A 16626-nucleotide genomic window follows, 5' to 3' on the forward strand; every position below is an offset into this window, starting at 1 on the left:
AGAAAAAAAAAAGAATGTGTTACTCATCATTTAAAAACAATTATCTATTATTACTAACAATTTTTACACAGTGACACCTGTGATTTCACACATGGAGATACAACATCTGCGCTATGTGGTGCACGTATTGTACACATACAGAAACATGAATAGCATGAATATGTTATAATAGCAAGTGGCCTATTTTGTCCTTTCTAACCTTTGAACTTCCTGGGTGTTTCCTTGATTATAATGGTCCTACACACTCAAACAAAGAAAAATATTGTCTTAATGGTCTTTTAAAAACTGGCAGTACAAGTGCTCATGTTCATAATAAAAATCATATCGCCAGAAGACTATAATCCAGTAGGGCAATCAAGCAATATTCCCACAGTCAAAAACATTCTCTGTGAGAGACATGACAAAATAGTCTTAGAGAAACTGTGATATGGACTGTTCAGATTCTGTCAGAAAAGGGTTAAAATACAACGTAACACAACGAGACAACATTGCTACTTTAACTTGCCTAACTGGTAATTGCGAGGAATGTGTAAGTCACAAGAATGGAGCAACTTTGTTTGCAATAAACTCTTAAAAATAAAGGTCCTTAATTTACATCTGTGGAACAACTTGGTGTGGTGTGGAACACCAATAGAAACTTTCCATTCCACAAAAGGTTTATACAGTGGTGCTCAGAATTATTGGCACCCTTGGTAAAAATGAACAAAGAAGCTTGTAAAAATTAATCTGCATTGTTAATCCTTTTGATCTTTTTTTAAAAAATCTTTCATTGAAGTAAAAGAATTGAAAATGTAGGGAAAATCTCTTTATGAAATAAATGTTCTCCAAAACACATTGGCCACAATTATTGGCACCCTTTTATTCAAAACTTTTTGCAACCTCAGCTCTGAGTCTTCACCTATAATGCCTGATGAGTTTGGAGAACACCTGACAAGAGATCAGAGACCATTCCTTCATACAGAATCTCTCCAGATCCTTCAGATTCCCAGCTCCATGGTTGGTGCTTCTTCTCTTCAGTTCACTCCACTCATTCAGGGTTCAGGTCAGGGGACTGGAACGGCCATGGCAGAAGCTTCATTTTGTGCTCAGTGACACATTTTTGTGTTGGTTTTGATGTTTGTTTTGGATCATTGTCCTGATGGACGATCCAACCGCGGCACATTATAGGATTTCTAGCAGAAGCAGTCAGGTCTTGATTTTTAGAGCCCGAGCACCGATGGTGTGAGGACGCTATTGTAATTGCTCGGTCAATTATTCTTCTTATTCTCCAAAATGAATTGCATTTTTGAGAGCCTGAACATGCTCAAAAACTCATGAAACTTTGCATACACATCAGATTTGGTTAAAATTTACATCTGATATGGGTTTCAGGATTAAGTGTGGCAAAATGGCTCGATAGCGCCACTGACAAAATTTCAATGAATAACCCTTCGCTCTACGTTTCATGTACAAGAAATTCGGTAGACAGATGTAACAGCCCAATACCTACAAAAAAGTCAATGGGTGCAAAATCTGAAAACCCAGCAGGAAGTGAGATATTTTGAATTTTCCCTGCAATTTTTTTTTTTGTACATTGACATTGTACTTTAATAAACTCCTCTTAGAGCTTTAATCAGATCAACATCATATTTGGTCAGTGTATCTAATCTTAACGGTGTTAAATTGTGAAGATCTTGAGTTTTTGCTGAAGGCGTGTCTGTTGCGGCCTGACAAAATTTAATGTTTCACCATGAAACAGGAAGTTGTTGTAACTCGGGTATACAATGTCCAATCTGCCCCAAACTTCACGTTTGATAATAGTCCTGTCCTGAAGACATCTACATGCTGATATTCAGTTACAGTCATAGTGCCACCTGCAGGCAACAGGAAATTACATGTTTTACACTGTGATTAACTCCTCATGGAGATTTAGCCAGAACCACATCATATTTGGTTAGTCTAATCTAAAGGCCTTTACGGGATTAAATTGCAAAGAAGTTTTCGCTGAAGGGCGTGTATGTGGGGGCCTGAAAAAGTTTGATGTTTCGTCATGAAACAGGAAGTTGTTGTAATTCGGGCATACAATGTCCAACCTCCCCCAAACTAAGAATACTGGCCTGAAGACATCTACATGCAAATATGCAGTTAGTCATAGCGCCACCTGTTGACAACAGGAAATGGCATGTTTTACACTGTAATTAACTCCCTGAAACACATTTAAATATGCCATGAAGTACCAAACATGCTAGAAACAAGTTAAATCATGCAACACTTGGCTAAGTGCTAATGTATGCGATTAACGCCACGAAACAGGAAGTTGTAACTCAGGCATACAATGTCCAATCTGCCCAAAACTTCACATGTTTGAGAAGAACACATCTACATGATAATATTCAGTTATAGTAATAACGCCACCCACTGGCAACAGGAAGTGACATGTGATGCACTACTAGCAACATACTAAAATATGCAATTGAGTGCTAAACATGCTACAAGCGTTCTAAAACATGCTAGCAACAATTAGCTAAGTGTTAAAACATGCTATTATCATCATAAAACAGGAAGTTGTTGTAACTCAAGCTTACAATGTAATGTCAATTTGCCTCAAACTTCACGTTTGTTAAGTGCCCTGGCCTGAAGACATCTACATGCCAAAATTTTGTATTAATTTTCCTAAAGCCACCAGGTGGCGGTGGCATGGGTGCGAGGGCCCTTTCATTGCTGTTTGCAGCTTTAATTTATCTGTTGGTGTTTGATAGAATCCATGATACCATGTATCTGAACAAGATGTCCAGGACCTCCAGAGGAAAAATAGGCCCACAAGATTAAAGATCCAGCAGTATTTTTAACCGTGGGCATGGGGTACTTTTTATCCCTGTGTTTATCCCCTTTTTATCTGACCATTGACACACGTTCTTCCAGGCAGATTTGTAACATCTTTAGTTGATTGGAACTTCTTCATTATTGCAATTCATAATGTGATTTTCCCCCCACTTTCAATTATTTTTCTTAAATGAAAGGTTTGATTTTTGCTAATTTTATGAATTAAAGATCAAAGGATAAACAATGCAGATTTATTTTTATAGTCAACTTTGATTACCAAGGGTGCCAATAATTCTGAGCACAACTGTAGCGGAAAGGGGTTATTTTGATTATTAATGTTCTTCGCACTAAGATAAAAATGGTTCTTTTAAGTACTGTTCAATTAAAGTTTCTTTGTGGAACCTAAAATGGTTGTTCATCATCATCCCTGCGAAAACCACCTTTTGAAGCCTTTATTTTACATGCATGTTGTACTGAGGCTCCTTTAAGATGTCTTTTTTAGCAGGCTGGTTAAACTAGTGAGATATTTTAAATATAGGCCTATCTTAATTTTAGTTGCTTCAACTGAAGCATATATATATAAGCATGTTGGCCCTGTGGATTTTTTTTTTTTTTTTTTTTTTTTTTTTTTTGTAGACAATTCAAGTTAAGCTTTTTTTGTCTTTTAATCATAAGTTTATATAGGCTACGGGGAGCAAAATTGTGTTTCTCAACAGGTGCTAATTTTTCAGGAAACGAAATTTGAATTTATAGAATTCCTGTATTATTATTCTTCATTTTTTCAGAACTGTCATGAACATTTCTACTACATCTGAATGACATCATTATAAACATTTGTGGAGTAAATAAACTGACTCTTGTCTTGCTTGAGCTAATTTCATTGCTAGAATTTATTTAGATTTATATATATATATATATATATATATATATATATATATATATATATATATATATAGGCTACTTTTCCATTTTCATTTTTCATCTGCACTGTTTTCTCTTGCTAACTGAAAAATGAGCAAATTTGTTGCTTGTGATGGAAATAGTGGACCTTACTTTTAACAAAAAGAAAAGGTTAAATAAAAAGCAGCCCCTGAGACATACAAGTGGCTGTAGCGGAAGATTTAGTTGTATTATCTTACAGTTCTTGAAGGCGGGTAACCGTATGGTTGTATGGGCGGGTGTTGTTTCGTGGCAGGACTGAAGATGGGCGGACTTTAAAATCAGCCAGGAAAAGACAGGAAAGCCGATACTTCCCCGCATCACAACAAAAAGAAAACGGTCGGTAACTATTTTAAATGTTTTGTGTAAATACATGAAATTGACGAAAATGAAAGATCGTGTTTTGTGAGGAAATCGTGAGATCGTGTGGATTTTCACTGTAGGATTTCAACGGCCTGAAACTCATCGTGACTGTAAATATATTTTTTTTCACACGAGTTGCATCATTTATGCTGATGATTCATGACAGCTACTTTGAACAAACTAGTTAAAATACTTAAGATTATTATAATTCAATTTAATATGAAGCGATCTGCTTTCTATGCGTTTAAACTAAGCCTTTTTACATAAGATGAATTAACGAGAAAATGAACCGATTTACGTTAGTTTAATCCACAGTTTAAATCCCGAGTTTAAACTCTTCTGGCATTGTTGAAATAACGTTAAGTGTTTCAGTTGATTAGATCAAATAATATTTCTATTTTACCACATTCTAATCTGCTTACCGCAAAGATTTAGCTATTTCGCTTACAGTTTTCAAAAGGATTATAGTGAGATGTTTATATGTTTATAATAATGTTGTACACTCCACTCCCTGAAAGATTTGTACCATTATGTAATGTATTTTTTTTTATTTTAGGTTTATTTAAAACAGTTTCTTTTTGATGAATGTCGGCTAGTGGCTAACCAAGCCCGTCCACTTCAGATTTATCACATATAGTGCGGAACTTATTTTTTTTCATATGAAAAATAGTAACGTTGTGTTCATTTAGTATATGCATTTAGGTGGTTGTTAATGTTTTATGATCTTTTATATTGTTTATGTATGTGAATGAATGTTGTAAATGTTTTGATGGTGGGGTGCGGCGGTAACACAGGCCTCGCGACATGACGGTTTCGTATCATAAATATATCGATCTTTATACGCAGTAATACACTTAGATTATCGTTAATCTTATATTTTATGGTTATGGCCTTTGTCGTTTGGTCAGTATTTATGGAATGATTTGGTTTTTTTTTTTCTTTCTTTTTTCCACATAGCGACACAGATAGTGCAACTTCCGGTCAAATGGTACTTCCGCAGCTGTGTTTCCGGTTCATGTTGAATATATAAATGATTCACAGAGCACGTTTAAATCTATCTATCTATCTATCTATCTATCTATCTATCTATCTATCTATCTATCTATCTATCTAATCATTTAAACGGTTGCTTTTCTGTTTGCTCTCAAAATGCTTCAAATCTGAAGCTTATATTCTGTCTGTCCTTGTCTCTCTCTTCTCAGCAGATGGCTGCCATTCGTAAGAAACTCGTAATAGTGGGTGATGGAGCCTGTGGAAAGACCTGTTTGCTTATTGTTTTTAGTAAAGATCAGTTTCCTGAAGTCTACGTGCCCACAGTGTTTGAGAACTATGTTGCAGACATTGAGGTTGATGGAAAACAGGTATGAAATCTGCCAATGGCTTTAAATTTTTCCGAAAACCGATTTGCATGTGTATATTGTGACATTTGCACATATGCAGTAATGTCCTTTGCACCATCATTTCACGCAAACAGCCAAATATATTTTAATGCAAGAACTAAAATAAAGTATATATCTTTTTTAAAAATAATAAAAGCATGTTTTTCACAGGTTTTGAGCAATTGGAAGAATACTAGTTAATTATTTTCATTTATATGCACTAAGACAGCAATTCATGGCAATATTTACTTATATTTTTAGTTTATATATTTATGTGATAATATGTTTATAATATGTGAAAAATGCAGTTGGGCTTTGAGTGACGACATCTGTCTGAACATCTGAGGAAACATCTGTGTTTCATTTAACAGACATTTTGTACTGACTCACATTAATTAATTGAACTTACCAACTCTAATGCCATTTTTGCTAGTAAAATTTGGATGTATATATATATGTATATACCAGTATGTCTGTTCTTATAGGTAGAGCTTGCCTTATGGGATACTGCTGGACAGGAGGACTATGATCGGTTAAGACCCCTCTCCTACCCTGACACAGATGTCATTCTTATGTGCTTTTCTGTCGACAGTCCTGATAGCTTGGGTGAGACTTCCTCATAAACAACTATATTTTACCAGCCCATTCATCACACTTCAATTCAAAATGGTGAAAAATGTTATTTCAGCATGAAATGTAAATTCACCCAATCTGTTTTCTGAAGATTACCCACATGCACATGTATATACCTTATAATTTTTTATCAAAATATCATAACTCAATGTTCTGGTGAAACAACAGAGTTCTCCAATCATTTAGTGTGCTTAAAGTGCCCCAATTATGCTTTTTCGGATATTACCTTTCATGTAATGTGTAATATAGCTGTAATATAGTTTGTGAATGCAAAAGGTATGCAAAGTTTCAAAGATCAAAGTGCAGATAAATGGAGTTATTGACGCCTAAAAGATTGTAGATTCGTAAATGCCTGAAACGGGTGCTGAGAAAGATCCAGAGCTGAATTTCAGATATGGTAATGGCTGTTTGGTTTCCAACAATTGTTTTTCTTTTTAAATAATCCATGACACTTGAATGCATGTCAGAATAATGAAGAAAAGATCTGATTTAAAAAAAAAAAAAAAAAAAAAAAAAAAAGTTTGACATTGTGATTTTTTTTTTTTTTTTTTTTTTTAAATCAAAATTCTCACATTTCCAGTGAAATAAGTAGTCCACTTAAACCCTGCCTCTTTCTTACAATTGGCTGCAAGCTTGCATGCAATTGGACCATTGGATTGAACCCCATGGACAAAATCAAGTCCTGCCCTATATTTTTTTTTTGTTTCGGTCTTACATTACATTTATTACATTACCTGGATGTGCGTCAAAATATAGAAGAAAGATCTGTCGCTACTTCTGTTTCATCGCACCCTTAAATGTGTCAGTCACAGTGGTAAAACCATTCAGCTAAGAATAAATAATATGTTCAAATGAGTTGGATCATGAAATCTTAACGTGTGGTTTAAACACAAGGTTTTTTTTGTCAAAGTGACAACATTAAAGATGCAGCAATAGGCTTAATGCCGAACATCACATGAACAAACACAAAAACAGGTCTCAATGCATCCACTTGTCTCATAAAGTGTTAACGGCAGTATGAACTGATGCAATACCTATAGACTTGTAAGGTAATCCGCTAACCTTGCTAGTTCTTTTTATTGTTGCTATTTTATTTGATTTAAATATCTAAATGTTAGTAAGAAGAAGAAAAATAAAAACTTTTAGATATCAATCTGCATATGCAGTGGACATGGTTATGCTCATCTTTGCTCGCTTCTTTGAAGGCAAAACGGCTCTACATTTAACGAGGCACAAACAAAAGACCTGAACCGGAATAGATGTGACCTGTTTTACAGAATGCGGAAGTTTGTTGCTCGTAAACCCTGTTTAGCTGTCAAGCAGAACTGGGTTCTTCATTTTGCTCCAAAGCCTAAAATACATAAAATTAAACATTAAGCATGAATTTGAGATAGTTAGGCAGTAGGCATGCGACGGTATCAAATTTTCATGTTGCGATAATTGCTGAAGCTTTTATCACGGTATATGGAATTATCACGATATTGAAATGTTTAAAAAAAAATGTTGTCATAGTATAACATGTTTAAGAACTCTTTCTTATAACAAAAAGAACTCTGTACATTTAAATACAATAACACAATACACAAAAAAAATCTAAAGTAAAATGTTTCAAACAGATTAATATGCAAAAGAACAACACGTAACACTTTACAATAAGGTCTCATTATTTAACGTTAGTTAATGCGTTAAGATTAAGAATGAGCAATAGCTACATGTTACAGAAGGTATTATTTTTGTTAATGTTTGTTAAAAAATACAACTGATCATTGTTAGTTTTAGCTCAGGTCCATTAAATAATAGTAACAACTTTTGATTTTAGTAATGTTATTAAACTAACTAAGAAATTAACATTAATAATTGCGATATAAGTATTTTTCATGGTCAGTTTGGTAATAATGAATTAACATGTTAACTAATGAAGCCTTGTGTCACTAAGTGTTACTGAACAATAAGAAATAATCAGAACATTTTCAATCATTATAGGGCATGTTGTAGTCCAGATTAAAATATAAAAAATGTTTAAGTTGGAAAGTAAATAGTCTATTTAGTTTTTAAGTATTAAGTATTTGGTGCTGTGATGAACAACACTGTGAATACAAAAAAATGAATGTCTGTTTGAAGCATTTTAAAATGTTTAAAGCAGATAAATAAATAAATGTTTTAATAACAGTAGGCTGCTTTGGGGTTTGCTTTCCGGGGTTTCCGGGGTAACCGCTGCACTTCTGCTGTTCCATCTGCTCCCTCTGCTGTCAGAGAGTGAACGTGCACTTTCATTCAGCGCGTCTCCTTCACTCGTTCCGTCATGTGCTTCTCCTGCACGTTGGGCTTGTTTACATCTGAGTGTGCGTGTTCTTTTGACACAGCATACAGCGTTGTTGTGCATTTTATACAGTTGATGGGTAACTTATTCTTAAAATGTTTTGTAAAAATGTTAATAATTCATAATAACAATTATTCACAGTATTTTGATGTTCCCACGATAACAATATTGTGCATATTCATTATCGTGATATATCGTATTACCGAATATTGGCACATGTCTACTTAGCAGTTTCTCTCTTAAAGTCAGCAGAAAACAGAAGTTGCAATAGTCTTTTCTTCCCTATTGTGACATATATCTGAGTGAAACGGCTTCTCGAACGCGGGACTTGATTTTGTTTGTTGGGAATGATTGGATGGTTGTGGTTTGCTATTTGTGGATCTCATGTGAGTCACAGTTTGCCCCACCCTCACGCCAGTAAACGTCATTAGAGAAGACATGCCACTGCGAGAGGGAGGGGAATTTTGATTAAAGATTATGAGGCATATCAATTTAAAACAATGTTGTGCACAAATAAATCATTTATAATAAATACTGCAATATTCCTTAAAAAACAAGAGTTGTCAATTTTTATTTCATGGTGACTTTAATGTTTAGGTCTTTGCTTGGTATCTGATTAACATATTGAGTGTGTCTACATATTCAGCAAAATGCTGACAACTATCAAAAATCATAATTTTCAAGAATGATCAGGTTTTCCTCTGGTCTTTACATCAAAAAGTAAAGCGCTCTGCACCCGTGTTCTTGTTTGAGGTAACGGGCAAAGATGGACATTTCATTTGCGGTTTGTTTTTATGAACTTTCTGGAAAATATAAACCATTTAAGGATGTAAACTAAAGTGTGAGTTCTGTTTAAACATTAAATGTTTTACTCTGTTAAGCCATTAAATGCTTGTCATGATTTTAAAATAAGGTTAAAGTTGATTTGAAATGATCACTTTCTTTCCTTACATGTATCACAGAGAATATTCCAGAAAAGTGGACACCAGAGGTGAAGCATTTCTGTCCAAATGTTCCCATCATCCTTGTTGGCAACAAAAAGGATCTCCGAAACGATGATCACACACGAAGGGAACTTGCCAAAATGAAACAGGCAGGGTCTTTTTACTTCTTAAGAGCAATAGTTCACACAAAAATGACAGTTTTGTCAGATATTCACCTTCATGTCTTTCCAAACCTGTAGGACTACTTGCTTACTTCTGTCAAAAAAATGAGTCCAAGCTCCTTTTTTTTTTTTTTTTTTTTCTCTCCCCATACAACAAATCCATTCTGCCAAACTCCAGTGGATTTGTGAATTTAAAGTATGGCTAGTTTCTCAGCCTATAATCTAGATTATAACACACAAGTTACATTTATGATACTTTTCTCAGCCATTTTCACTGAAAGCTTGAATATTCTGCCTAACGTCTAATTTGTCTTTAATGTAAGAAAAAATACTGGAATGAACTGACATGAATGTGAAGAGACATCATACATATTTTTGTATGATGACAAAAATATTCTTATTTTATATGATGCATCCCTTTAATATAAATGTGTTGATTTTATATTGGCTAGTCACGTGGACATGCTTGTAATATCTTTGAAATATGTCTTCAATTAGGAGCCCGTGAAGCCAGAGGAAGGGCGCGACATGGCTAACCGAATCAACGCCTTTGGTTATTTAGAATGCTCAGCCAAGACAAAAGATGGCGTGAGAGAGGTCTTTGAAATGGCCACCAGGGCTGCGCTGCAAGCCAGGAAACGGGGCAAAAAGAGTGGCTGTCTGCTGTTATAGAAACCTGTAGAAGAGTGGATGTCAGTTAACAGCCCAGGAGACTTCAGAGCAGGGAGGGAGGGATGGATGGGACGAGCCTAGCATTCATGTCCTAGTACAGTCATCGTATCAGACTGATACTGGGACATCATGTCAGACAAACCATGAGAGACCAATGGAAAGACTCCGGAAACACTTTGGGAACAAGATGATGTCATTTCCTGTCATCACAATGTTTGGGGTTAAACGTTTTCTGGTCAACATCAAGCAAAAAAATTTGACATCGGATTTCTAAATGGACTCTATAACTAAGATATTTGATGTTATCCCCCCCCCCCCCCACTTCTTAGCCCCAAACAAAATCAAAATGGTTGTCTAATAAGCGTCCTGTCTTCAGCGACTGTTTTGTACATTGGACAGATTGTATGTATGTTTGTATATGTAAGAATATGAATGTGTGTCAAATGAGTGCATGTCCGTCTCCAGGTTGCCATGTCTTCATTGTATATTCATGTATCTGCCCGGCTTTATTCTGTTTGAATATTCTGTGCTCAACTAAAGCACACACTGAATGCTGAAGTGGGCTGTATTGTGTTTAACCTCCCACTTCAGGCTTTTTCCTTTTTATAGCTGATGTCTCAAAGGATTCTGGGCTGTACATTAGGGATCTGAACCATTTAGTCATACTGATTTATTTAAAGCTTACAGTTTTTTTTTAATCATTTGCATTTAGAAATAAAATTTAAAGAAAATCAGATTTGAAATGTTTAAGTTGAAAAAAGTCATTTCCGTCTCATTGATTTGAATGCAACAATTTACATAAGAATGGTTTTACCAGAGATGTAAAGAGTACCTGAAAAACTTTCTTAAGTAAAAGTACAGATACCTTACAACGAAAATGACTCCACTACAAGTCACCAATTCCAATACGACTTGAGTAAAAGTCTTAGGCCTGGTTTCACAGACAGGGCTTAGATTAAACCAGGATTAGGCCTTAGTTCAATTAGGACATTTAAGTAGATTTTATAAACATGCCTTAGAAAAAACATTAATGGTGTGCATCTTGAGACAAAACAATGGCACTGACATATTTTGAAGATATGTCAGTGCAAGTTGATTTCAGTTAAAACAGCTCAAACAAGCATTTTAGTCTGGGACTAGACTTTAAAGGGATATTTCACCCCAAAATGTCAATTTTGTCATCATTTACTTAGCCTCAGGTTGTTCCAAACTGGAATATATTTCTTTGTTCTGCTGAACACAATGGAAGATATTTGCAAGAGTGTTTGTAACCAAGCAAATATCTCCCCCCATTGACTACCATAGTAGGAAAAAAATACTATGGTAGTCAATGGGGGGTGAGATCTGCTTGGTTACAAACATTCTTCCAGATATTAATACTGGACCACTGAACTCACATGAACTGATTTAGATATGTTTTTAGTACCTTTATGGATCTTGAGAGAGGAAGTGTCATTGCTCCCTATGCAGGCCTCACAGAGCCATCGGATTTCAACATAAATATCTTAATTTGAGTTCCGAAGATTAACGAAGGTCTTACAGGTGTGAAACGACATGGGGTAAGTAATAAATGACAGGAATTTCATTTTTGGGTGAACTAACCCTTTGAAATGTCTACAAACACTCAAATTAAGCTCAAGTGTTCAAAAAGGGCATGAATCAATATCCATCAAAAAGGTCTCTTCAATATAACATAAATAAAATAATGTTAAGTACAATTAAATAGTACAAGCCTACTTAGACTGACGTGCTGCTTTCGGTCATGTCCACATCTCATAAATGAAATACCTGCGATTCACAACTACCTGCTAATGCACATGCACTCACCCTCAATGCCCTGCAGATGGCGATATCACTTCTTTTGTAGCAGAAATAAACTGCTGCAGAAAAGGTTAGGTGCATTATTGCATTACTCATTACAAATGTACACAGATTTAATAAGTAAATATACTTATTCAAAAATGTAGTCAAGTAGAGAGTAAAAGTTGCCAATATCTTTAATACTCAGTCAAAGTAGCCAAAAAAATATTTAAAGGATTAGTTCACTTTCAACTGGAAATTACCCCAAGCTTTACTCACCCTCAAGCCATCCTATGTGTATATGATATTCTTGTTTCTGATGAACACAATCGGGGTAATATTAATAAATATCCTGACACATCTGAGCTTTATAATGGCATTGAGCGAGTATGAACAAGTATGAGCTGAAGAAAGTGCCTCCATCCACATCCATCAATCATAAACACGGCTCTGGGGGGTTAATAAAGGCGAAGCAATGAGTTTAAAGTAAAATATTTAGCATTCTGTATTCTACTTATGAAGAAAGTGTAAAACTCTTGCATTTCAAAAGGCTTACGCTACATCCTACGCCTTCCCTATTCAACTTACGGAAAAAGCTTATCTGACATTTTTTTTTTTTTTTTTTACATAAACGCATCGCTTTGCTTCAGAAGGCCTTTATTAACCCCTGGAGCCATATGGAGTATTTTTATTATGGGTGGATGTGGATGGAAACACTTTCTTCAGCTCATACTTGTTGATCCATCGCTCACTGCCATTATAAAGCTCAAATGCGTCAGGATATTTATTATTATTTCTCCAATTGTGTTCATCAGAAAGAAGAAAGTCATATACACCTAGGATGGCTTGAGGGTGAGTAAAGCTTGGGCTAATTTTCATTTGAAAGTGAACTAATCCTAAGTACAGTAACTAATTACATTTTTACTCATATACTGTGAACCGCTGAGTACTACTTACTCAATGCTGCACAGTGTACACTATACTTACTATTTTACTATATAGTGAGTGAGATAGTAGTATGCTACGTTGCAAAAGGGCGCATAGGGGGGCGCTTGTGAGCAGCACTTTTCTGGAACCTGAAATGACAAATGGGACATCCTACTTCACACACACACACACACACACACACACACACACACACACACACACACACACACACACACACAGAGCAAGGCTAATGGAAGAACGCAAGTACATATCAAGTGTGCCATTTCAGACAGAGCCTGAATCTGCTGCCCATGTGATCCCAACATGCAGCTTTTTCAGCATCAGGTAACTTATAGTATTTTACTGCGCGCATTTTAGAAGAAAAATGCAATGGACAACATGTTTCCATGTTTACTACTAGTAATGGTTACCTTATCTATCTAACACGTTATGCATTTGTATGCCAGTGTGCTTTAAGCCAATCAGCTTGAGAGTTCTTTCCCCGCCTACCGGACTGAGGCCATCTTACACTGTGCTTTGCTGTGAGGCGTCATACGCATACACTGTATCAGTTTCAGAGCTTGTGACGCTGCTGGTGTAACAGTGGTAAGTGACTTCATATTGTTATTATTAAGCAATTAAAATACTGTCGTTTAAAAGTTCGGCATATCTGGACGTTTTTCTCGGTGTGCCGGCGGGCACGCGTTTGGTTGGTGCCCGTGCCCTCTGGACTGAATCTAAGCTGTCATACACGCAGCTTTATTAAGCATATGCTTTGCACATGCCATTTATTTGGTTACACAGAGGTAGAGATTTCACTGACGGTTGTTGTTTATGTATTTATTAGATTATTTTTTCTCTAAATTTGTGTCGGGCTCAGTTTAGCATCTGCAGGACTGAACAGCCGGCTGCAGAAAGTATTGGCGATCATTTTTGACAGTGGCATTTCTACCCTTTTGTAGTTTTTTTTTCCAAATGGCGTAAAGGATACAAGAAACGACATGCAAACGAGTTTTTGGCTCTGGCCAATCCATCCACACTACTGTATCCGTCATGCTCGTGTTCTTGGCAGCTTAAAAACAGTAAAAGTTAACATGATTTCCGTGTTTTTATGTATTTTGTTTTAGAAATGTGAGGGTTGATCATTACATATTTTGTCAACAGTTGTAAATGAAGCAGGCAGAGGAAAAAGTGGGCGTTTCTGTCGACTTGCACTGAAGCATGGATTATGAGAGGAGGTAGGTCAAGAGTCCCCTCAGCCTGCAGTGTTATCTTCTTCTAATATGAATTTGCATTTAACCCCTGGATGGATTTATGCATAAATGTTCTGACCTTATTACATAACCTCACACTGTCAAACATGTTCAGTTCATTGACAAATAGTTTATACATGAACTATTTTTTATTTACAAAAGGTTTTAGGTATGTAAATGCTTGCAGAGAAGTATATATTTAAGATACTGCAGCTGGTCACCATTTTTCAACCTTTATAACATCACCTTTTTGCAGTTTATTCAAATAGAACTGTTGTGTAATGGAGGGTTTTACAAATATAGGGAGGAATGAATATTCCATTGTCTTTCAATTAAGAAGTCATAAAGCTTCATCGGTAACTATACAAGAATTAGACAGATGTTGATGGAAGTAGTTTTCAGATAAAATGCAACACTTCACACTGCTTCAAAATGTATGTCAACTACCACACGCTTTGCCAATATATGATTGTTGGTTCTTGAGTTGAGCAAGATTGTGAAGCAGTAGAGCAAGCAGATTTAAAGGTGCAATAAGTGATTTCTGAGAAACACTCTTGATATTTGAAATCGGCACTCAAACAAAAACACCACTACCCAAAAGAAACACACCCTGGCCTTCATTGCTCCACCCCCAAAATAACAAACACACTATGGCAGGGGTGTCCAAACTCAGTCCTGGAAGGCCACTGTCCTGCAGAGTATAGACCAATTTGGTGTTTGCAAACAGCGATGACGTTTTTTGTGGGCGGAGCCTAGCTGGTTGCAGAAAATGACAGTTGAGCAGTAGAAGTCTATGGAAGCCACGAAATAAAAGAATAAAAAATGTTAATTTCGAGTTTATATCTCACAATTCTGACTTTTATTTCTCGCAAATCTGAGTTTACATCTCACATTTCTTACAAAGAAAAACAGAATTGTCAGATATACTCGTTATTCTGTCTTTTCTGAATTGCAATTCCGCAATTGCAAATCCCGCAATTCTGACTTTTTCCCCCTCAGAATTCTGAAATAAACTCACGATTGCGAGTTATAAAGTCCGAACTGGGAGTAATAAACACGCAAATGCAAGAAAAAAAAGTCAGAATTGTGAAATAAAAATTATTATGTTTAAAAGTTATCTATGTAAAATACTATAGGTTTAAATTATTTTAATTATAATTATTTCATGATGTAACTGCTATGTATGGATGTCCTCTGAACTGCATATGTGAATATTATGTACACTTACTGTTTACATCAAATTCCTGCTTTAATAGTAGACTAATTCTTACAGATGTCATCAGTCCAGTCTGTGAAACGTCTCTGTTTATCTTCAAAGGACGTTTTTAACGATGGTTTTCTTTAAAAATGAAGACTATATTTTTTGCATTCCGATTCCAACATCCAGAGGCACAACAAAACATTTTTCTCTTTTTCTGTGGATTTTGCACATTTTCCTTCAATTGCTACCACTATTATTCTGCAACCAGTATGCGCGCGCAGCTGCAAGTGACGTAATTGTGACGTCTGCTCCAAAGTGGTCTATAGCTCCAACTTGCCTCAACACACCTGCCTGGAAATTTCTAGTATGCCTAGTATTAGCTTTATTAACTGGTTGAGGTTGGAGCTAAACTCTGCGGGACAGTGGCCCCCCCATGAGCAGGATTGGACACACCTGTCCTGGACTATGCAATAATGCAACACAGACACCAACTAACAGCATATGCACTGTCCCATTACTATAGCAAATATTTACAACACCAGAATATCGTCCCCTTGGAATTATAAGGTTCTATCTGCATTCTGAGCAGTTTTGAGACATTGAGCTTCAATGTTTTTGCATTCCATTCAACTTTGTAGTTAGAACCTTTTTGTTTTCTAAATAAAAAGTCCCAAAATATACACAAAATTAAAAAAATCACATAATGTGAAGTTGTCACACAATAAGAATATGTGAATAACACAATTTTGACAAATGTCAGATAGAACCTCATAATTCCAAGGGGACGATATCTTCGTTCTGTGAAACAGCAAAGCTAATGTTACTCACGTATCGAGCAGAAACAACATGACCTAGGCCTCCATTTTCAGGCCTTCCTGCTTAGGTCTTTCCAGCACTGGAAAGTTTTTCCAATGAGTCCTAGCCCTTGCCTGATCGTAACCTGCATTCCTGTGACCTTTTTTTTCTTTTTTGGTAATATCTCAGTCATCTGTCTTTCTACAGTCTTTCAACAAATGTCCCGCTTGCTCACTCCTCCCCATCACGAGCGGATACGCCCCCTATTAGTGATTGGCTACAAGAATGTTGTGGCCCTCGGTATGATCTAGAGCTGCACGATTAAAGATTGCGATCACGATTCAAACACCCATGCAATCTTATTCCTAAATGACAATGATTCACCTGTATATTAAACCTTTGACAAATCTGTGTTTGCACTGCCGCTGATCCAGAGA

At 35.9% G+C, this 16626-nt stretch overlaps 2 protein-coding genes across 6 annotated transcripts in view; both read left to right on the plus strand.

The window, feature by feature from the left end:
* The first annotated feature begins 3923 nt into the window (after window positions 1–3923).
* rhoac (ras homolog gene family, member Ac) lies at window positions 3924–10949 on the plus strand. 4 transcript variants are annotated; one of them, XM_048179535.1, is made up of 5 exons: window positions 3924–4080; window positions 5310–5465; window positions 5969–6089; window positions 9399–9529; window positions 10040–10949. In XM_048179535.1, exons 2-5 carry the CDS (start codon window positions 5310–5312, stop codon window positions 10211–10213), a joined length of 582 nt encoding a protein of 193 aa, XP_048035492.1. In that variant the 5' UTR covers window positions 3924–4080; the 3' UTR covers window positions 10214–10949. The 4 variants fall into 4 exon arrangements, with proteins under 4 accessions (XP_048035492.1, XP_048035494.1, XP_048035495.1 ...); XM_048179537.1 differs by having other exon boundaries at window positions 3927–4080; window positions 5307–5465; XM_048179538.1 differs by having other exon boundaries at window positions 4073–4214; window positions 5307–5465.
* A 2206-nt stretch (window positions 10950–13155) lies between these two features.
* rbm10 (RNA binding motif protein 10) overlaps window positions 13156–16626 on the plus strand; it is a 34270-nt gene continuing 30799 nt past the window's right edge. For both annotated transcript variants that reach the window (XM_048179534.1, XM_048179533.1), the window contains exons 1-3: window positions 13156–13285; window positions 13408–13546; window positions 14105–14178. In XM_048179534.1, the coding sequence (XP_048035491.1) occupies window positions 14162–14178 (17 nt within the window). In that variant the 5' untranslated portion in view covers window positions 13156–13285; window positions 13408–13546; window positions 14105–14161. The remainder of the gene's footprint in view (window positions 13286–13407; window positions 13547–14104; window positions 14179–16626) is intronic.

The sequence above is a fragment of the Megalobrama amblycephala genome, unplaced genomic scaffold (assembly GCF_018812025.1).
Source record: "Megalobrama amblycephala isolate DHTTF-2021 unplaced genomic scaffold, ASM1881202v1 scaffold230, whole genome shotgun sequence".
Classification (NCBI taxonomy): domain Eukaryota; kingdom Metazoa; phylum Chordata; class Actinopteri; order Cypriniformes; family Xenocyprididae; genus Megalobrama; species Megalobrama amblycephala.